We start from the raw sequence: 24,152 nt of genomic DNA on the forward strand, positions 1-24,152 counted from the left end.
ACATTACTAGTGTAAACTCATGACTGCAATTTTATGACACGCGTTTTACAGCTTTATGACATATAACTTATAACTTGTTCTTTTAACAGCTTTATGATGGACAGATTATGACACACGAATTTTTCCGTCATAATAATTATGTTTTGAATGTTATTTAGGTGAGATTATTTATAACACTTTTTGCAAATAATCTTTAATTAACATGTCATATTGCATACTTTCTCAAGTTCTAAGCCATCCATCTTTAGTGTCAACATATTAAAAAATTACTTCTCTAATAAGATTAATATTAGCAAAATATTAGATTTTGTACTCGATTAAAACACCAAAAATTTGTTTAAGAGTTTGTAACACAAAACATTCCAGTATGTTGTGACTTTTAGCAAGTCGTCATTTCTTTTACAAAACCCATATATGACCATGAAAGTTATTACATGCAATATTCGTGTAAATATGGTGTTAAAATATATATATATATATATATATATATATATATATATATATATATATATATATATATATATATATATATATATATATATATATATATATATATCCAAAGATAAACATGTTGAGTACAACACTCATCTTTTTGCCTTTTTGAATGCACAAACCATATTCATAAGATTTCATGCAACATATATGTCAAAAACACTTTTCTCATGATTTTTGTAAAGATATATGAGATAAACTCCATGTTCAAGCAATTACCCAAAGGTTAAACACATAACATATTGGTCCATGCAATTATCCAACGGTTAAACGAAAACTTGACTTGTATTCCCCCCCACCCCCCACTAAAAGTGTGAAAAACTCAAAAATAGTGGGGTATGAAGCTCAACTTGGAGTTTTCGAGTGGTAGAAGAAGAAGAAGAAGGAAATTTCGAGCCTAGCTTGTGTTCTTGGTGAGATTCTCGAAATGGTGGTGTTTCTAAGAGTTTAACACACAACAAAAGTGTGTAAATGGAATGTTCTTAGCATAAACATGAAACAAAACACTTTGAGTTTAACATAAAACTTACCAAGAAGCCTAGAATACGATTTTTAATGATGATGAACTCGAGGTTTTTGGAGAGAAGAAGAAGGATGTTCTTGAGAGCTAAGGGAGGAATTTGAAGTTGTGAAGTGTGTGTGTGTGATCGGCCACACCTAAGGAAGAGAGAGGGAAGGAGAGTTGACTTCTTAAAGTTGATGGGATATATGCCTTGATGCATGGATGTTAAAGGCTTGGAGGTATGCTAGACAAAAATGAGGTGGCAATGCTTATTATCCAATCGTTTTTCCATTTTTTTTATTAACCCATAACCGACCTATAGCGTTCTCGTCCCAAAAAGAAATGGTTTCGATTTTTGGCTTGGCCTAAAAGAGTTTTCGGCCCAATAGAGGTTTTCGGCCTAACAAGGCCCATTGAAGTGTTTTCGGCCCAATGGAAGGCCCAATAGTGGTTTTCGGCCCACTAATGTTCAATAAAATGTTTTCGGCCCAATAAGGACCAATGAAGGGTTTTCGGCCCAATAGATATTTTCGGCCTATTAGGGCTCAAAGAAAGGTCTTCGACCCAACAAGACCAATTGGAGAAGTTATCGGCCCAATAGGGCCCAATGAAGAAGTCTTGGTCCAATAGTGGTTTTGGGCCGAGAATTCTTGGGCTAAGGCCCAAATTTGATTGGACTTAGCTTATTGGATCAAGTTTTGGACTTGTATGAGGTTGTTTCGACTTGAATCACAATGTATGAACGTATGAACTTAAATAGCATTGTAGTTTCAATTTCAGTAAATGAAATGTTTCAAAGTTACATGGATGAAATTGTCTTGTACAAGGATCAAAATCTTAACCCTAATTTGCTAGTTGTGACATGCTCTGCAACATCTGGAGCTCCCTTGTTTGAAAACCGTAGAACCTGAAACACAAATTGAAAACCATAAACACAAGCTTAGTGGGTTCCCCCAACATACCACATGCATAACAAACATACTGCCAAGCATATTTGGGTGCTCGACCTACCCTGTCGAGCATATCTGGATGCTCTACCTTCCCTGCCGAGCATATATGGGTGCTCGACCTACCCTGCCAAGCATATCTGGGTGTTGGCCTCCCCTTCGGTCTACTTCAACCGGATACCAGGTCTATTTCACCCCTACCATTACCACATAATATCATAAGCAAATAATCACAGAAAACTCAACAAATCCTGACATACCAGACAATTATCATGAAGACAATCATCTTACTATAAACATCAACTAGTGGTTCGGCATTGGTGTCTTCGACCCACGGATACAGGGAAGGTAAATCACCTCAAAAGAAAGACGAACCCTACAACTTCTTCTGCTGCAAACCAACTCCAAACATTGAACCAAAACCCCAAAACTAAACTCCATCAATACACATGTCTAAACCCAAACACTAGGCCCACTAATGGCCCAACTAACCAAGCCCACAATTGGCCCAAGCCTATTAGGCCCAATCAAGGCCCAACTCCATTGGGCACAATAAAGCCCAATTCACCATCCAAGGCCCCATTAGGGCAAACCCAGCAAGGCAAGCCCAAACAGAAGTCCATTACTCTAAAATCCTTAGTCCATTATGATCCCAAACCAAAGGATAATTCCAAGACCAAGCTAGCCAACAATCAAAGAGCCCAAACTTGCACAGGAGGTTCTCACATCGTGAGCGCCTTATGTTCACGTCGTGAGGTCATGAATTTTGCCTAGAAACTTCCTCGAACACGTTCTCACGTCATGAGGTCTTATTCCTCACATCGTGAGTCCATATCTAACCAAAAATGAGCATTAAGCTCCTAATCCATTAAGCCTTAACATGGGACAGTCTAGAGGGCCTTCCTTGACCCCATGGGCCGTAAAATACGAAGCTTTTTAGTCAGGTATATCCAATACATGACTCAAACACCAACTTAGGTCAAAATGGAGGGAAAAGGACCAAGACACAAGCTTAGAGTCCAAAACCATGACCAAAATCCAGATCCAAGACTTATAAGACTTAAGATACCACCATGACCCATAAAGTTGCCAACTTTATGGATCTTATGCATGCTAACCAACATTACAAGCCATAAAATGCATGGAAACTTAGATCTAGCAAGCAAGGAAATGAAAGGCATGAGCTTGAGGACTTAAAGAGGTCCAAAAGCTCCACAACTAGCTGATGATGAAGCCAAGATGCTAACAAATGCACCACAAATGATCTTCTTCTCCCATAAGCTCTTGAATAACACCAAGAGTGACCAAGAACTTCAATAGGGGCTGAGATTAGGGTTTCTAGAGGTCTTGGAAGTGAAGGAGGCTGAGGAGGAGCAATCATAATCATCTCATACCTTTAAATACCAGAAAATAAGGGTTTTGGGGCATCAGGTGCCTCTCACGTCATGAGCTCTTCATGCTCACGTTGTGAGCCTTAAATGAGCTTGGTCGATAAGTCAACGCCCACTCACCCGAACCACTCCAACTTCGAACGGTCATAACTTCTTCGGTTCAACTCCATTTTCGACGTTCTTTATATCCACAGAAAGGTCTCGAAGAGCTCTACCTTTCTATCAACTCCCCCTTGCCGTAAAACTTTCCGAACAAAAATCTAATTCCATAAAAGGCCTGAACTGTCACTTTACCGATATACACTTGGTCTCCAAAACACGAACCGAACTCTCTGATCGTCAAAGCTACATTACCCACACTAAATAAAAGGGGGCTCTAAACCTTTTTTCCCCAAGATCTGAAGCCTCCTGGTAACATATATTCGGGTCACGGTCCCGAATATGAATCGACTTAAAACGATATGTTACAAATATGTTCATTCCAATCAACCTGGATCCTTTGTTCAACATCTTTAACTAGGTAAATGAATCGATTTCATAGTTCAAGAATCCAAACAAGAAAACTGATGTGCACGGTTTGGATGCGATTATGTGGGAGATCTTAACCGCAAAAGCTCCTAACAAAGCAACAAACGAGCTGGATTGGTTGTGATTCATTTTACGAAACCTAGCTCCGATATGCAAACCATAACTCCAGCGACGACGGCTTCAGTTTATTTGGGGACGAAGCGAGGTTAGTGGGGTTGTAATGAACGACGTTGTGTAAGATGTGGTCCAACTGATCAGGAGGAAATGAAAGAATCATAATGACCCATATGTGATTGAATTAGTAGATTTCGAGTTAGCGTTTATTGTGTGAAATGAATTAGTGCTAGGGTGGGGGTGAGAATATATGAGTAGAACCTTAAACATAGAAAAGGTACCTACACGGATTATTTAAGAGATAGAGATAGAGAGAGAGAGAGAGAGAGAGAGAGAGAGAGAGAGACCAATTAACAACTAAATAAAAGAGGGGCAATATAGTATTTTCAAAATAAATTTAATAGAAAACTAGCGATGTTAGTCGTAAGGACTATTTGTATGTAAGGTTTGATCCGTAGGAAACATCAATGCAAAAAATACTTCATAAAGACTATTTTAGAGACAAACTAAAAAGGTTAATGACCATTTATGAAATTTTGTCTTTTTATTTTAAATAAAAAACTTGGAATCTTTTAACTAATTTTATACATTTAAAAGCTAACAAATATTTTTGCCAAACAATTGTGTATAAATAAAAGAGTAAATTACATGAATGGTCCCTGTGGTTTAGGGTAATTTGCACGTTTGGTCCCTAACTTATTTTTTTAACTTGGAAGGTCCCTACTGTTTGTTTTTGTTACGCACTTGGTCCCTGTCTTACCTAAAAAGACTATTTTGCCCTTGATTTTTTAATTTTTTTAAAATAACACACCCCCAATCCCACCTCCTCACATTATCTTACCTACCCCACCATTTTTTTCTATTTAAATAATAATCTTTTTAGGTAAGACAAGACCAAGCGTGTAACGAAAACAAATAGTAGAGACCAAGCGCATAATAAAAACAAATAGTAAGGACCTTCTGAGTTAAAAAAATAAGTTAGGGACCAAACATGCAAATTATCCGAAAGCATAAGGACCATTCGTGTAATTTACTCTAAATAAAAACTACTTACATGCTACAACTACTAGCTAACTGGTTTTACAAAACATGTTCTTCTTGGTTCATTCTTCTTGGTTCATGTGTTAACCTGTTATTTTTTTTCTTTTATATAGGTTTATATTTGAAATATTGTGTGAATGATACATCTAAAATACTTGAAAGATACCTGAATATCGTTTAGTAAAACCAGGTTTGAAAAATTACTAAACTCATATCCATTTTGCATCGGTATATGTTTTAACAAATTTAAGATTGTTATCAAGTTGAGTTTTAATAATCTCATGAACCTAAAATAATTTTTATTTTAAAAAACCTCTTTAAAGAAGAAACAATTCGTTTTTTATGGTTATTAAGCACCGACACATCCAAAACATTCGTTTCGTTTTATGTGGTTTTCAGCCCCATCATGAGATAATAGTGATTGAGAAGTAGAATTCTATAAAGAAGAAACCTTAAATACACTCAAAATATTGGTAGTGTATCGTGATTGAACCCGCATGGACCTTAAGACGATTGACATGAGCTGCTGAGATGGTTCATTTTCCATTTTTTAAAGCTAGTTGATTATCAACTTATTGTCGTTCCAAAGAAGTTATATTAATAATTTGGATTGGCAAGTTTTGTATTGTTACTATTATATGATATAGCAGTAAAAAAACGATTTTCAAAACTTTGTATAAAATGAAATGTAATTAAAAAATTTATGTTTTTGTAAATTGTTATAACTAATTTAAACTCATTTATTATCATCAAATATTTATAAAAGACTAAAAGTTAAGTATAAAGTTTTATTTATTTATTTATTTATCTCACATCAATTAACCAGTTTATGTATTATTAGAAATTTGAAAAATTATTGGAGTTTCAAAGTATTTTGTAAAGAATTTTGTCTATTTTATAATATAGTACAAAATATGATATGATATAATAATATAATGATTATATTAGTTATATTAAAAAAATTATTATAAATATATTTATATGTAGAAAAAACATCATAAATGGTCCATGTGGTTTTTCCAAATCTGAAGTTTAGTCTCTATGGTTTAAAAACATAATAGATGGCCCCTGTGCTTTCAAAACTTTTGACGATTGATCATTATTGTTAACTTTGTTAAGTTTTGTCCGTTAACAATTGAAGGACATTTTGTGTTATTTCACTACCACCGAGACCACTTATGGGTTTTCTCTTATTTTATAAAAAATGAAATAATATACAAAGGGGTCTCTCTGGTATGAACACCACCACAATCCCTAAAATACTAAACATGTTCTGAATTTTAAGTTCTTGAATCCATGTATAGGAAAGGAAGGAAGAAACGTTGTGGTTACTTCTAACCTAGTTGTCGATGGTTAAGTGCTACAATAAGGAGGTGGGGTTTGAGTTAATTGGTACAAGCAACGGGGAAAGGAATCGTCGTCTTCATCAGGTCGATGAAGAAACAAACGAACAAAAGGATAAATCGGGAATCTCCGGTGAGGCTGAGAGATCACGAGAAAGGGCGGGCGTCGACCTCCGGCAACCCTCATGGGTTCAATCTCCGTCTGATCGGGAGGGAGAAGTACGAACGAAATCAGCAAATGAGGTGGTCCGGTGGGGTTTAACAGATCGCGAGGAGGGAATAGTTGATCCCCGACGAGCCTTCATCTTCGCCCTGGTCATCGTCTTCATCTGATCGGAATGGAAATTGAACGGAGTGGTCAAAAGAGGTGATTCGGCAACTGAAATCGATGAAGAATAAGAGGGGTTATTGGATTTTCCGACGACCCTTCTCTTGTCTACTCGTTTCCGGCTAACACGAAAGGGAAGGGATGACTTCAGCCCTCACCTGTTTGAGAAAGAACTTGACAAAATCAGAAGTCGAGTTGGGGCATTGGACCTTGTCTTTATCAAATTGAAGGAGAAGAAAATGAGAACAACGACATGGGGTGTTTGGGGGTTGAGCTTCGACGGGAAGGTATCTGTTGGAGGTTGGGATGGAGGCAACAACCTCCTCTTTCTCATCTTCGCGTTTTCCGACTATCGGAGGACCACCCACCTCCGGTGGGTGAGTCGTGGCAGTCTAATGAAAAAGAAATGGGGAAAGCAATAGCAAGTATCGGAGATGTTTGTATAGTACTAAACGAAGAAGAAACAGGAGAGAGAGAGAGAGAGAGAGAGAGAGAGAGAGAGAGGGAGAGAGAGAGAGAGAGAGGACCCTTTTGTATATTATTTCATTTTTATAAAATAAGAGAAAACATCATAAATGGTCACGTGGTAGTGAAATGACGAAAACGCATTCAGTTAACGGACAAAACTTAACAGAGTTAGCAATAAGGACCAATCGTCAAAAGTTTTGAAAGCACATGAACCATCTATGATGTTTTTAAACCACAGAACTTCAGATTTAGAAAAACCACAGGAACCATTTATGATGTTTTTCTTATATGTATTACGAACTACTTATTTATATAGAAGAATTATATATATGTTTTTGAAAAGTTTCAAAATATCATATTATTCGGCCTAAAATCTAAATATCATATTTATTCTTATTAACTTCTAAAATATCAAAATTAACAATATTATATACAAAACTAATAACTTTTTATATGATGCTTTAATTTTATGGTAAAGTTATATATTTTTGTTAATATTTAATAAATAATTATTGTTATAAACAACTAAAAAGGTCAAACATACTTTTTTACAACTCATACATTCGAAATTTCAATTTATTAGACTCATCTAAAAAACAATAAGACGATTTCTCATTTTTTTTAGGTGGACAAAAACCAACAAGTTGTCCCACTAGCATCACAAAATACAATACAACCTTATCTGTCTTGTTTTATAAAAATATATGAAACTAAAAAGAATGTATGAGAGAAAAACAACGATTTACAACAATACAACATTTTGTTTTCTTCCACAGATAAGTACACAACTTGGAGTATAATTTACACCTCATACATTATAATTTATAAATACCAAACATGTCAACAAAATATAACTTCAACAGATCCTCAATCAAGATGATAATGACCACATGAAAAAGTTAAAAATAAAATTTAAAAATACAATCGAAATTGTATTAAATTAGAAAACCTCACCATAAAAACCTCCCTCTAAGATTGCATATCAATCTTAGCATCAAAGTCTTCAGTGATAATGTTGGACAAAACTGACCCATTTGGGTCTTCCATTTCTTCAGTGGTGGTTTGAAGGGTAATTTTGTCCTTTTGGTTTGTTGTCACTCTGTAGATTCCAAGGCTATTTCGAACTCTAGCATTTGCTCCACTTCTCTTGTCTAAACCAGTGGTGTCACTGCAGCTTTTTCTTCTTCCAAGTTTTGGTGACTTTGCGCGTGTTGGTGGTGGCTGTTATTTAGATAAAAACATGTAAATGACCATTTTACCCTTCAGCTTAGAAGTGATGTTAAATTAAAAAAAAAATAGTTATGGGCAGTTTCTTTTTTCCTTCCAGCTCCTCTCATGTTAAAATTGATGAATATTTGTGAAAGTTGTTTTTTTTGGGAATGTAAGGGTAAAATGGTCATTTAGTCTCGTTAAAGTGGTTTATCGAGTCTAGATAATTTATGGATTACCTTCTTTAGCTCAGTCTTGGGTGGTGGGCCCTCATGGTAGAAGCTTGGCATTGGGTTTGCCTTGAATAACAAGCTCTTTCTCAGTTGCTTCAATGCTGCTTCTTTTTCTTCCTTTTTTATATACAAAAAAAAAACATGGCATAAAGAAGAGAATTAACAGAACAAATTATAAAAATAAATAATGTTTGTGTACCTTGGTTCTTGCCTCACATTGAACTTTCTCAGCTTCAAGTGCTTGTTGTTTCTCCTCTAATTTGGAATAGAACTGATGAAAATGAACACAATTTGAAAAAAAGAAAAAAAAAATAGTAGGAATTATTATTATTATATTTATTACACAACACAAAGCTTAAACAGACGCCTGTGTACTGTGTTTGGCATGCATTGGACTGAGACTGACACCGATGTACAAAAATTACAATCTAATGTCCCACCCAAAAAGATGGGGCAAGGACTTGCTTCTATCTTTTGTCGGTTAAAAAGACGTAAATGCCCTCCTCGTCTTCATCATCAAAAGTAGCCCTAGAAAGTTTGTCCAGTCCTGACCTATCTAGTTCTGTCTTGTGTAACAAATGCAGCCTTAAGGCTGCAAGTGTTACACAGGACATGATTGGATTGGACTGGACAGACTTTCTAGGGCTACTTTTGATGATAAAGATGAAAAGGGCATTTACGTCTTTTTTACCGGCGAAAGATCAGGAGCAAGTCTCTGTCCCATCTTTTTGGGTGGGACAAAAGATTGCAATTTTTGTACATCGGTGTCGGTCCCAGTCCAATGCATGCCAAACACAGTACACAGGTGTCTGTTTAAGCTTTGTGTTGTGTAACAAATGAGGCCTAAGAAGGCATTGACATGCAAGAAATGATTTAAAAATAATAATAATAATAATAATAATAATAATAATAATAATAATAATAATAATAATAATAATCACCTCTTTTCGTCTCTCTGCACGTGTGCTACACCTGAAAACCGGAGCAGATGCAGAAGTGGATTTGGACATTATTGTCCTTGCTGATGCAGCAGTACTTTGTAAAAATTAAGAATCACAACAAACACAGAAGAAAAAAGTAAAATGAAAAAGAAAAAAAAACAAATATGAGGATACGAAGATGCTACAGAACAAGAATCATCATCATCCGGATGCTTCTTGTTATCTGGTTGCAATGGCTTCCTTGCTACTGAAGGTGGAATTATCTGAAAGTAAACATAAACCACAAAACTTTAAAAAATACAAAAAAAAAAAAAAAAAAAAAAAAAAAAAAAAAACTTAAATTTCCAATTTGAGCTTTGAGAAAATTACCTCATTTGTTTTCTTTGAATGAGATGACTTGGCTACAGGATTGCCAACAGGGCGAGTTCCACATTGCGCGCGTTTTTCAGTAGCAAGAGCAAAAGGCTGTGGGACTGTGTGTTTTGTTTTAGCAGATTTGGTCAAAGGTTTGACTGTTGTGGTCAACTTCTTGACTTCACCTTCTGTTTGTTGATGTTGAGTAGTAGTATCAGATATTGTCTTCTCCAATGTGTCATGATCTTCTTCCTCTTGTCTTTGATCTTCACAATGTTCATTTTTAGGTTCCATTTCTTCAATAACAGATTTCTTCTCTTCAAACTCCTTCACACCATTTGAGTTTCCATTTATAGAAACATAGGGTTTTGCTGAATCATTGTTAATGGTTGTATCATTACTTGAAAGATCATTTGAATCAACTGTGCATATATTAGCCACCTCCATTCCCATTAGACTGCAAAGAAAACAATTGAATTAAAGATCATTTATAAAACGTTGAATTATTAAGACTTATTATTCAAGAAATTCAACGTATAGAGGTTGTATATATGATTTTCCATATATAAATAGTGTTTGACAAATGATGTAAGAAGTACAGTTTAAGATAAAGTAAGACAAAGGTAGACAATGACAGTTTACCAAATAATCAATCATTCAATTGAGTTATCAAGCATAAATAGTTTGCTCCACTATGCAAGATTGAGGGGAAAAAAAGTTACTTTTCTGTAACATTGAAATTGTAACTTCATGTATGATTATAAAGATTGAAATTTCAAGATCATAGCTTGTTAGGCATCAGGATAAGGATGACATAATAATATCGATTATACAGCAAAATGCAATTCAGAGGATTCATACTTCATAGCAAGCTTGACAATGACAGGTATTAAAAAATATACAGACGCACGTACGAAATGAAGACATCTAAATCAGAAAACATTAAATTCGGAGGCTGAAAACTCGCAAAAAAGAAATCAAAACTACCCTTCAAAATTCATAGGTAAAGAGACAATCATGTTGAAAACGTCTGAAGGTTTTTATGATCCTATCTTGTTAACAAAACGGAGCTAGTTATATTCGTTTCACATACCACATTTTCCTAAACTATTACGAGTTCATAGTAAACTTTAGACTAAACTTTCCCATTTTCAGTAACAATCCTCCACGTAAAACCTATACAACGATCAAAATCCGAAAAATTCAAAACGGAAAAGCCGATCCCCAAAGAACACCCCAAAAATCGACGAGTAATGTAGATCTAATTAGAATCCAATTAATTCTATGACTACAAGAATAATGCAATATACAAGCTGCAAAGTTGCATAAATCCAAAAAAAACAGTGAAAATGTGATGAGATTCTTACAGATTACTGCGTCTGATCTGCGAAGAACTTGAACAGTTCCTCAAGAACTCTGCAATTAATTTCTCTCTCTAGATTTTTTTAAGTAAATTTATTGTGTCTGACGCGGAAGAACATATATATAGTAAGAAATGGTAACGGCGTTAAGTTACCGCCGTTTGGGTGATTTTTGAATTTTTAACGCGCTGAGCTTGATGCCAAAAGTGTTTCTATTTTTTTTTGTTTTAAAATGACAAATTTGACCTTGAGATTTTTAATTTGATGTTAGAATTTTCAGTTTGTAATGCTAACCACCTACCCACTTTTTTTTCCTAGTACTAAGAACCCCTTTCTCAAATAGGTGAGATTCCCAATTAGAGTATAAAGTAAAGAGGAAAAACAACTTAGCTATATGTACTTGTTTCAATATAATGATGAATTTACAGCAGGGAAAATAACTTTGTAGAATTATATTATTGTTTTTTTTATATAACATTTAGTAATCTTGATTTCTTATATACTATTTATCATTAATTTTATCCGAACCATTCAAAATTAATTATTTGATGAGGTGTGGTAACTTAATTATCTTTTAAATAATTTACAATTAAAATTGTTTTGTATACAGTTTACTATTAAGTTACGTCTCTATCATCTTCTTTATCTTTTTTGATCAACACCACCACATGTATTTTCAACCGCCACAAACCACCTCCAAAACAAACACCACCTTGCATCACTGGTATTCGCAACCACGACACCTCATCTCCAACATTCATGACCACCACCAAAAACTAATATAGAATGAACTTCAACATGTAGCAAATTAGCCAAATCGATTTAAACCTCCAATTGATTCAAACTCATATTCCACAAATAAATTGCATAACTGAATGGAAGTGGTTAGTGGTGGTACATTAATCAATAAGGAAGTGGATACGGGTAAGGTGGTTTTCACAAAATAGTAGAAGAGGGAGAGAAGCATAGAAACGTATGAGTGTCGGTAGGAGGAATATTGATGGTAGTAAATGGAGGGTGAGGTCGCTTAACTGGAGACGAGAAGGCGAAATTATACGCTTTATAATGCTTTTAGAAATCGAACAAGTAAAATAGTGTTTTCATTTTTTCTTTGGAAATTTGTTGGTCAGAGTAAATGCTCAGAAAAGAGTGACTAAATATGGAGAAAAGTTGGTTTAATGGCAAATTATGTATAAAATATGAGTTTAATGGTATTTTTGAAAAATAAACAAATATAAAAATATAAAAAAAAAATAACTGATTTTAATGATGTTTTTAAAAGGTAAATCTTTATACCTGCAATAGTCGGTCAAAATTATATTTGTTTTAAACAAAAAAATGTTGATTTAATGGTAAACCATATAAAATATAATAATTAAACATGTACAAAAATTATATAGTTAGTTACTCTGTAAAATCATTTTTAATTTTCTCTTGATAATATATATATATATATATATATATATATATATATATATATATATATGTGTGTGTGTGTGTGTGGAGAGAGAGAGAGAGAGAGAGAGAGAGGAAGGAGAGGGAGAGGGAAAAAAAAAAAGACAAATCATGCTAATCTAATTTAGCTCTTTCCAAGACTTAAGTAAAAACAGAGAGATTATCAAAATAGTCACTAATTTTGTAGATATCATTTGTAAAAGTAGCTATTAATTTTGAAGATGTCATTTATAAATAGTTTATAAGTTTTAAAATTGAATTTGTTGAGAAAAAAGTTGAAAATGTTTTAACCAAAAACAAAAACTCATTTTTAATGTAAATCATACGCTACACATTTAAAATTGCAAAACTTATTTTAATGGTCTTTCGACTTAGGTAAGTACATTAGCCAAACATGTCAATTAGACATTAGAAAGTGAAGTGTCGTTTGCGATATCCTAGAGTCTAGGGTTGGATATAATGTATGTTTAAAAAGACGACTTACTATTTTTCTTTTTTATTTGATGCATGCATGTCACAATAAGAGATAACCTTATAGGAGATTAAACATGTCAATGTTGACTTAATAAAATTCAATAAATCTCGTAAATCTAAGAGTTTCATAGATATTGAAATTGGTAAAGAGTTTTACCTATCCAAATAACTTATTTTTGTGATTCCGACATACTTTTCACAACTATAAGTGAAATATGAGTCTTAGTCATTGATAAAATAAATTTTTGGAGTAATTAATTTTATAAATGGTAATTATCAAATCATTAATAAATACTATTGTTATAATGGATGTATTCAAACAATAATTTGTACGTTAGAGGTTTTGCATTATGAGGACTCCTCGATAAAGATAAGCTTGATGACATTAATTATGTTTGTTGGTTTCAAAATTTAAGATTTGTACTCAGTTTTACGAAAAAAAAAAAGTTTCATGTCACATAGGAAACTGTTCTTAGGGATTCTCTAGTTGGATTCATTAGAGCTGACATAAAAGATCATAGATGTTTGAATGATTCAATAGGGGCAGCATGCCTTATGTGTAGGTATCATGATTCTTGAGCTTTTAAAGAGCTTAAGAAGTCTTGGTGAATATGACATGATTAACCATTTTGGGGATATGTTTCAAGGGTAGGTTAGAGAGGATATGATTTGTGTAACGTCCCGAAAATCCAAGGTAAAATTTTCATTTTTAAAACAATAAATTATACAAACGAGTTGTGTCCAAAACCGATCAAAGTGAATATATTATTTAAACATCAGAGTAATATCATTAATTGCCAATGCGGAAAACTTTAGGTGATGTTGTGCAGTCACGTCGGGCCCTTCCCTTTCGAATCGAAAGTACCTGAAACCATAAATATGAAACCATAAGCATAAATTTTCGTGAGTTCCCCAAAATATCGCATACCACATATATATACAAATATAACAACATGTGGTTGTGTCGGGTCCGTATCAACCCCGAGTCCATAATGATTCTATATAACAGCTTGTAGCTGTATCAAGTCCGTATCAACCCCCATGTTTGTATCAACCCTGAGTTCCTAATGACTCCGAGCACATATAGCTCAATATACAAATCATCCCCTAATCTAAGAAAAAAGTAGATTTTTGCCACGTGGCATTCGCTAAGCCCTCCCCACTCGATTTCATGCTCAAAATACAAAAGTGAATTTTCCCAAATGCCCTCCTGTTTCATATTTAATAGTTATGCATTGACGTTTGAATTGATATACCAATTTATTGGCAATCAGTTTCGAATTCAATAGCAAGAAATCAAGAATCATAATCATATCCAAACTAAATCACCAATTCTTGAAGGTAGATTCTCTCTTAAAACCCTAATCCTCTTCCCATTCCATCAATGGTATGTTGCAAGAAACGGCGTTCGAAACGAAGCATTAAGTGAAATCAATGGAAATTGAAGAAGGTATCACAGAGCGTTAAGTGAAATCAATAATTCTTTTTTCATTACAGAGAAACGAAGCATCAACATGAAAGAAACGACGTTCGATTCCATCAATCAGGTGAACTATTTGATTATATCGTTTCAGATTTCTATCTTAACATGTTCGTCTCTCTCTTTTCCCTTTTACTTTGGTACCTAGATGCGGTTTGAGCTTTGTACAGCCTCTCTTTCGCTCTTTCTATAACAAACACCACTCACGTTGATACGATCAATGATCTGGCTCAGGTGTGGCGAATTTTCTCGACGAAGATGTATTATTCAAGTTGCATACTTCAGATTTGATACCAGAGGTAAGTTCGATTAATGCTGAAACGTTTGCCTACCAGATGTTTGGTAAAAGTTCTCAGTCAACTTTTTAAAGTCAGAGCCCTAATCTCTTACCTTTATTCTTTGCTATATATATTCAGCCTTCTTTGCTTTGTATATTCAGCCTTATAAATTCATGAATTTATAAAAGTTGAAAGGATATGGGCATACTATGTCTCCCATATCCGATATTGTTGAAGGTTAATTTTATCTCATCTCTGTCACTTCAATTATTGCTTTTACCCCTATGTTGTTGTATAATTTGCAAAAATCGTGATTTTTGTGATTGTTTATCATGTTTATACCAATTTATTGTAGGTATTTGATGCCTTGGTTACTTGATCACCGATTGTTATCTATTCGATTGATCTCACTAAGTTTACTCAAATGATAGGCATAAAAGAAGACTTCATATTTGGCAACCAGTGATAGAAACAAGTTGGTGATATAACTGGAATCTCAATACAAGTTTATAAATCTTGCATTTATTTACTCTTTTTTATTTTAGTTTAATTTATTGCATGAAGCATCATGTATATCTATAGTTTTCAAAAATACCATGAAGAAACTCTATGTTGAACCAGAGAAACAAATGTTAGCATACCAGTTTGAAGTTGGGGAGGTTTCCAGTCTATTTTGTAGGTGGAGATTTTCCAATGCTATAATAACCTTTCTAATAAATTACTCATATAGCCCTCCAGCAGTAAGATTTACCTTAAGACATTTGGCATCCAAATAATTAGTAGTAATTCATTAAAAAAAAAGAACAAAAAATTGTTAATTTCCTTTATAAAAATGTTTTCTTTTGTTTTTTTACAGTTTAACCGGGTGACAAAGTGTGTATATTCAATTTTTCATCTCTGAGATGGTGATCCTATTCCATACGAACTTGCAAGTAAACACACATGTCATTTTCATATTATTTCATAAAATAATCCGGCCATAAATATTAAGTCCACAATTAAATATTTTCCAATTAAATTGATATAATTTTACAAAATTTTCTCCTATGAATTAGGTATGCTTTTGAATTGACTAAGAAAGTCCCTAAATTTTAGGACCAAAATTGATTTCTCAATTTCACTATTTATAGGGTTATCACTCCAATACCTTTTTCAGTTTTTCACCACTGTTATCTTCATCCAACTCCAATTTCAAAACAAATGTTTTTTATTTTCACTTTCTTTTCATATCCTCTGTTATTTGTATTTTAATCTCCTATTCTCTTATTAATTCACTAAATTGTTATCTATATTAAGTATTTTATATGAGAAATTGTTTCTGATCTCTTTTGGGTTCATAAGTGAAAATTTTACTTTGTGGAGTTTTTAAACGTTTTTAAAAAAATGAAGCATTATTAGTTTTGTTTTCTATAATGTTTAAAGCTTTTTATCTATTTATCTTAAATTTGAAGCTTTGCTAGGTCTTTCTTTGAATTATAAACAATTCTAAATTTGAGATTATATGCTTAAATATGTTGTGTTAGAAATCCTTTTTAAAGTTGCATTGTAATTTCAGTACTTCAAGCTAGGATGTTTGAATCAACAAAACCGAGTAAACCAAATATAATAAGTTTATTCGAGCAATTTGAGAGTTTAGACCATTTTTTTCATAAAAAGTTTGCTACTCTTTTTGAGGTCACAGTAGGATGCTTGAGTACATTTTGCATTAAACCCTTTTTTATCTATATTCAAGAAATAAAAATGTATAAAAATTGATTGTATATTATTGCATCTTTGTGTTAACCGTTGGAAAAATGCAATTTACTTCATTTTTTCTTATTATAGCAATGTATTGTGAAATATACCCAATTATAACGTCATACTTTTGTCTCTACAAATGTCTTCTGATGCTCAATGCCTTTGGGGCTGTTATGGTGATTGCTTCCTAATTCCCAGTCAGTTTCATTGTTAAAGTGTTGGTTGGTGCTATGTATTTAAGAGTTGTTTGCTAAAGTTTGTTGCATCTTTTTAGGTTCTCAAATTATTCAGTCATGGCTTCCTTAAGACTCAAATTGAATCATAATTTTTCTTATTATTATTTTCCTCAGTAAGACATTATTAAATTGACAAGAAATGGCAACATACTTTTATTGATTTATTTATTATAGCATCACACTTTTATTTTTTCCTGTTGTAACATTGTATTTTGAAAAATTACCAAACTATAACATGTCATCCAAATAGAATTGAATATTGTTGCTTTTTTATTGCAAACCACTTATTATGTATTAGTTTTGCTATTTTGCTTTGTCAATCCGTGTATCACACAGGTTTTAACCTAGTACAAGCATATAAGCATGAGTCACAAAGACAACAAGCACATGTAGTTATATCAGCAAGTGTGACAAAGACAATCATCATCCTACAAACATAATCCAATGGGCCGACATTGGTGCCTTCGACCCATGAGTACAGTGACGAGACTCATGTCACAGCTTGAAACAATAGTTGCACTAATCACTACTCTAAAAGTTGTCTCTACCGGTCACCTATACAATTAACAGGAACCCAAATCTCAAACTATAAATTAAATTACCCAAAATGCCCTTAGGTCAAATTCAATAGTCAACAGTCAAGGTCCAAAAGTCAATATTCCTTCCCAGCGGAGTACGCCCAACGTACTCTGATGTTAACCAAAAGCAGGGCGCTGACCGCGTACACGCAACGTACCACTAGGTACACCCAACGTACGCAACCCAGTCCTAAAACTCCATTAAGAGCTTATCCTATTAAGCCCTTACATCCAAAACTCATATCCAAGCCCAAAATGATGTCCTAAGTCATAAAGTTTCCAACTTTATGACTTTGCATGGCTATAAAGTACTTAATGTCCAAAACCTTAAGTTCTTAACCCAATAAGGCATCACAACTCTTGGATAGAAGGTCCAAGATCACATTTTTATGGTTCATAATAGCTCCATAATGGATAAAGTTTCCAACTTTATCCATTAGAATGGTCCTAACAAACAAGATCTAGTCTTTAAGTCTCAAACAGACCCACAAGTGCATCTTTTCCAACTTAATTTATTAAGTCCAAGTCTCCAACCTTCAGATCTGAATCAAAATGATGTTTAGATGGATAAAGTTTCCAACTTTATCCATAACAAGGTCACAAACTTTCAAGATCTAAACTTTATTATAATGCCTTGTTCCGAATTGACTCCTAGTATGAGGCTATAGCCCGAAGGTCGATCATTATAAGGATTATGGATTTTGATAAGGTAAGATCTAGGCCCATTTGGGTGCAGGTGATGTATTAGAAGTGATATGGGTGTTTGGTTCGTGTTTTGGAGCCTAGGGGTATTTCAGTAAAGTGGCAGTTCGGGATTTTGTGGAAAATGCGTTTTTGCTCGGAAGGTTACAAGAAAGGTATGATTTAATACAAGTGTAGAGCTTCTCGTTACCTTTTCGTGGATATAAGGATCGCCAAAATCGAGTTTAGAATGAAGAAGTTGTGGCCTTCGAAAGTTTCGTGGTTTTCAAGCTTAGACGAGTATGCGGAGCGTACTGGCGAAGAAGGGAGTACACGAGGCGTACCTTGGAGTACGATGGGCGTACTGACCAGGATGGTCGCGAATGTTCCCAGGTGTATGTTGGGCGTACTCCAGTCAGATCAGAACCCTATTTTAGGGTCTTGGACCCTATTTAAGCTCCTTATCTCATAACATAACCCTAATATCTTCAACCTCCATCCTCTAAAACCCTAGAAATCGTCATATATCATTCATGGTGACATTTTGAGCTTATGGAGTCCATTTTTGGGATGTTTGGCCAATTTTCAAGAAGATGGAGCTTGTTGCAAAGATGGGAATCAAGTAGGAGCTTATGGATCTAGCCTTTGGGACTCATTCTTAGCTTGATGAAGGTATAAACCTTTAAACTTGGTTATTCATCTCTTAGATCTACCATTTGTGAGTTTTGTTCATTTTGATCCCAAGTATGAGATCTAGTGGTCTTGATTTCATTCCAGTAGCTTTGAATTGCCCCTCTTAGTAGAGGTTCAAGGTCCATAAAGTTGGCACCTTTAGAGTTTAAGACCATCTATGTTGGAGTTTGAGTGTCACACCCCCAGACCAAAATGGCGGAAACGTCTGGAGGCGGGTGACTTCATTGTGTAGTATCATAACAATTGCATATAAATGAAACATAGCAAATCCAAACAACATACATAAATATAACAAGCTTACATTGTTTTACATCACGTTTATGTTTTCAAGTGTACACAAAAGAAACATCGGTAAGCAAATTTCCCAAAATATAGCAAAATAAGCTTGAGTTCGCAACCCATAACCTGCTTATTGATTTCCTGAGAATACAAGTAATTTGAAAAGCGTCAACATAAAATATGTTGGTGAATTCATAAGCATTTGAGTATAAAAACTTTGATGATAGTTTAAAATCCAGAAAATCCAATATTTTCTTATCAACTGGTTGTAATTCTTGTTTCAAATCGAGTATAGTTGCATGTGTGTCTTAATTCATTGTTTTCCAAAAATTGTACAAATCGTTTCTCCAGAAAATCCTATTTTTTATGATGTATAAAATAGTAATTTTCGTAATAACATAACACATGTGCGAAAAAGTCTCATTGAGGTAGTCAGAATAGTTGATTTTCAACCGAATATAAAATCTATATAATTACATTTTTGATATATTCTAGTGAGTCGTTATAACCATACGAAAATGACGGAGCGCCTGTTATGACGTTCTTGAGGCGTCGGTTTTGTTCAAGACATTTGTCACCCTAGACTGGCCAGTCTAGCTGTAGCAAACAACGAAGGTGCAGGGTGTCAACCCCGTATAGATCTATACATAAATTCCCGCTCTCCCTCCAGGAGACTCTAGTTATAACTCTTACAGGACTTAGGGTGTACAATATTGTATATAATATATGTATTGTGAAGATTTCGTCTGACTAGAATACTAGTAGTTTCACGCAAAGCGTTGAAATTTATTATTTACCAAATAATTAGTACTAGTTGTACTTGTTGACTAGGTGTTCCGTTTCGTTTCATTTGTTGAAAATGATCCGCTCTAAGTGTTTATCTAATCGATTCAATATTAGCGGAGTCGGCTAAAATGGCTCTCCTCTCTATATATTACTGAGTGAGACCCCATTTACCGGGAAAATATCAAGTTATGATTTGTGTAAAACTTATGACTTCTGTGAAATTATGACGGTAGCCTTATGACATGCAAAATTTTCTGTCATAAAGGCTCTATTTGCATATATTCTAGGTGAAATTTCTTTTATCCAATTTTTACAAATAACCCCTTAACAGCTTGCAAAGAGTCATTTATGGAACACCAAGTTCAAATTTGGAAGTTCTAGACTTAGTGTCAACATTTCAAGGACTATTTCAACAACTTTTATCTCTAATTATGAAGAGCATGGATACAAGGATGCATGTTAAACACCCCCAAAAGCTTGGGAGGTTCATTTTGTAAATTGTATTACTCATATGATGATTAAAATATTATTTATTTTCATGGGTTCCGTGAGACCTTACATTCATAGAGAGTTATGTATATAAAAATGATAATATTTGAATACCCATATTAAACACACATACATATGCAATCATTCAATAATTTAGAACAAGATGTGACTTGTACTCTCCCCTAAAATCAATAAAACTAAGGAAAAAGGTGGGGTATGAAGCTCACCTTGGTTTAGTTTGCAGGAGATTTGAGGAAATGATGAGGAGCTTCCAAGTTTCCCAACACTTGAAAGGTTCTTGGAACTTCAGAATGATTCTAAGAATAATTTATGTGTGAGTATAGTGAAATCTTAGGAATGGTGAGGAAAAATCACTATTCAAGGAGGATGAACACTTACCAAAGATTCTGGAAATTTTCCTTGGAGGAATGAAGCTTGAGTCTTGAAGGAGTTTGAGAGAATTCTTGCGAGTTTACTGATGAGAAAGTGGGAAATGGGATGAGGGAGGAAAAGAGATTCATGTATCTAAAGGGGAAGGATAAGGAATGACTTGACATTTGCATGGAAAACTGGTGGGCAAGGCTTATTTTCAAAGGGTCATGTGTGTTTAACTGAGATTTTGATGGGAAAATGGAGGATTGAGCATCACATCATAAGGTCAAACCCCTTTATCTTCTTAGGATCCTCTTAAAATCTTGGGTTTTTATTTTATATAAATACATTTAAAATATTAAATTTGGCATAAAATAGAAGTTTCAGGGGTTTAGGACATGAAAAATACGAGTTTGGTGTGATTTCCGTCGCCAAAATCCCTTAAAATGGTGAAAAAGTCTGAAAATGATGAAAATCCGAAGTGGGATGATGCTCCTGCGAGGGTCCGAAGGGCTTGAGAAGGATTTCGGAGTCGCTTGCTCAAGTCCGGAGCCACCAGGCGAAATCCGAAGCTAAATTTCAATTTCCGGAGTCAGATGCGAGGTTTCGAAGCTGCCGGCTCCCTTCAAGAGCATGTCCCTCGGATCCAGAGTCAGGCGCGTGTTCAGTAGCGAAGCCAGCAGTCCAAACCGGCTAGAAATTCCGGAGTAGCGAGAATGTCCGAAGCAAAAGGAGTTCCGAAGTGACTAGGGCATTCCGGACCAGGAGGGTTTCGGGGTGAGAACCTTCTTGGTTCCTTAGGAGGTATCCGGACTAAGAGGGTTCCGGACCAAGAGGAGTCCGGACCAAGAGGGTTCCGGACCAAGAGGAGTCCGGACCAAGGGGGTCCTTATGGGTTCTCTCCTCTGGTTTTGGGCTGTTTTCGACTGAGAAAGGTACGTAGGGAGATTTGGGAGAGATTTCTCGTACTTGGAGAGATTTGGGAAAGATTTCACATACTTGGAGAGATTTGGGAGAGATTTCTCGTACTTGGAGAGATTTGGGAGAGATTTCACATACTTGGAGAGATTTGGGAGAGATTTCACATACTTGGAGAGATGTGGGATAGATTTGATATTCTTGGAGAGATTTGAGAAAATACTTCATTTTCTTGGAGAGATTTGGGAGAAAGAGAGATATAGTGGGAGAGATTGGGAGACACTTGGTCGGAAGCCTTTATTAGTGTTCTTCTTCGTAGTGCAAGGTCATTAGACTTAGATACATTCTATTTTGAGTGTTATACACCCCGAAGGGCACTCAATAGTGCTTTATAGAGCTGTTACTTCCCTAAATCAAATTAGGGTTTTAAATTTTGAACTTTTAAGACTTTCAAGTTTTACTTTTCATTAGGAATTATAGTTGAACATTAGGAAACATAAAGAATCTCCTAACATATAAGCACTAGTTAAGTTGACCAGATGGTCCGTTGACCTTGACTTGACTTTGACTTTGACCAGAAGTTTGCCGGTTGTCACATCGAGCCATTTCCATGAAAGTAGAATACTATTTGGTCTTATTGGGGGTATGCAAAGTCACTAAGTCGGTGACTTTATGGGTTTAGACATTATGTGTGACTCAGATTTGTGGTTTGGACTTATGACTTAATGCATTAAGTGCTTAATGGCATAAGTGAGACTAGAGGGTAGTGCGCTAGGCGTACAAGCCAATACGCGCAGCATACAAGCCATTAAGCGAGTACACGTAGCGTACTGCTGAGTACGCCCTGCATACTCAACCAGGTTGGGTTTCGAACTTTGGGCTTCGGGTTTGGGACATCCGTTTGGGGCCTAGATTCTTGGGCCCTAATAGACTATCAGAATGGTTGTGTTCTGGACTAATTAAAGGATTGGATCTTAGGTTAAGGCCCAATAAGGAGCGTGGGCCCAATTTGGAAAATTAGGCCATTCATGGGCCTTTATGGATTTTAAGATTTGGACTTTGTGTTTTAGGCCCTATTGGGCCACCAGGTTTTGGGGTTGATATTTATTTGTGGAGGCCCATTATGCTTTTGAGCCCAAATTGGAAGATTGGGCCATGGACTGGATCTTAGGGCATTTTTGGTAATTGGGCCTCGTGGACTATCGGGTTTGGGCCCAATTTGGAAATTGGGCCAGTAAAGGACTTATGTTCATTATAGTGTCGGGATTTTTTTTGGGATTGGGCCTTAGTTTTGGATCATATTGGGCCATGGGTAGAATGGTCATTTTGTTGGATTAGCGTCTAAGTCCATAACTATAATTGGTATGTACTTGAACCGAGAGTAGCATGGTCCATTTGGGTTGCATATCACCAAGACAATTTGATAGGATGGACTTTTGAGAAGAGGTTATTTATAATTTATTAATATATTATAAGTTCTGATATATTAATATGAAATCATATTATTTAATTAGTATTGATCAAAAATTAATTTGGAATTAATTTTGTGATCAAAAGAGACTAATTAAATATATGGGGATTGATTGTGTAAATCATTCATTTTTATAAATTGGGCTTATGATCCATAGTTCTTTATGTTGGGCTAAACCCATGTGGTGACCCATGGATGCTCCATGGAGGTGAAAACCCATGGAGCCTAAGGAATGTGGAAAGTCATGCCCATTAGGGTTTACATGGTGTAACCCTAATCATGCCACACTATATAAGAAGTCCCTTAGTATCCAAAATGGGATTAGTGTTCTATTTGTTCACATGAGGCGTTTTTGGTGCAAGACATTCTTTCTCAAAAGTCATCTTTTGTCCAAAGGTGTGTTGTGATTCCATTTGAGACATTCACACTATTGGTGCTAAGTTCTTAAAGGTCCAAGGTTTATAGCCACAACAAAAGGTATGTCATCTAACTAGAATTTTATAGTAAAGATACTCTATTGTATGCTAGTTAGGATGATGCTTTGGAAAATCAAAGTTTGCATGTATATTAGAGAAAACATAGATCCAAAGCATCTAGGGTTGCATGTACATCATATGAGTGTTAGAATGCTCAAAACCCTTCAGCGGTATCAGAGCCTATGGTTGTTTTCTTATATACTTGATGCTACTTGTTTTCAAAGATTGAAAAATCTATTTCTTGCTGTCTAGACAGTGGACTCGCCGAGTCCACTGGGGAACTCGACGAGTCCACCCTATATACCGACCAACACGCCGAGTCAGTTCATGCACTTGACGAGTTAGTGCTCCTGGATGCAGAATTTTGAGTTTTAAGGCTGGAATTGGACTAGGATCATTACCCTAAACTGTTTTTGAACTTATAAACATGTTTTTGATGTGGTAATGATCATGTTTATCCAATTTAAAAGATATTTGTCAAAGTTTCATGTTTTGTA

At 34.9% G+C, this 24,152-nt stretch overlaps 1 protein-coding gene across 1 annotated transcript; it reads right to left on the bottom strand.

Annotated features, from left to right (window-relative positions):
• Positions 1–7,895: 7,895 nt before the first annotated feature.
• LOC111919153 (protein WVD2-like 1) lies at positions 7,896–11,398 on the bottom strand. The gene is made up of 7 exons (XM_023914773.2): positions 11,259–11,398; positions 9,907–10,348; positions 9,712–9,800; positions 9,538–9,631; positions 8,796–8,867; positions 8,603–8,713; positions 7,896–8,375 (listed from the first exon to the last, which is right to left on the bottom strand). The coding sequence occupies exons 2-7, from the start codon at positions 10,342–10,344 to the stop codon at positions 8,124–8,126; spliced, it is 1,056 nt and encodes a 351-aa protein (XP_023770541.1). The 5' UTR covers positions 10,345–10,348; positions 11,259–11,398; the 3' UTR covers positions 7,896–8,123.
• Between the last annotated feature and the right edge of the window lie 12,754 nt (positions 11,399–24,152).

The sequence above is a fragment of the Lactuca sativa genome, chromosome 3 (genome assembly GCF_002870075.4).
Source record: "Lactuca sativa cultivar Salinas chromosome 3, Lsat_Salinas_v11, whole genome shotgun sequence".
NCBI lineage: Eukaryota > Viridiplantae > Streptophyta > Magnoliopsida > Asterales > Asteraceae > Lactuca > Lactuca sativa.

What these genes read in the sequence shown, in the direction of transcription:
- LOC111919153 (XM_023914773.2), bottom strand. Translation starts at nt 10,344, where the DNA reads ATGGGAATGGAGGTGGCTAATATATGCACAGTTGATTCAAATGATCTT. An exon ending in ATTCAAAGAAAACAAATGAG is followed by an intron (nt 9,801 to 9,906) that starts GTAATTTTCTCA and finishes GTTTACTTTCAG; the next exon opens with ATAATTCCACCTTCAGTAGC. An exon ending in CCAAGACTGAGCTAAAGAAG is followed by an intron (nt 8,376 to 8,602) that starts GTAATCCATAAA and finishes TCTAAATAACAG; the next exon opens with CCACCACCAACACGCGCAAA.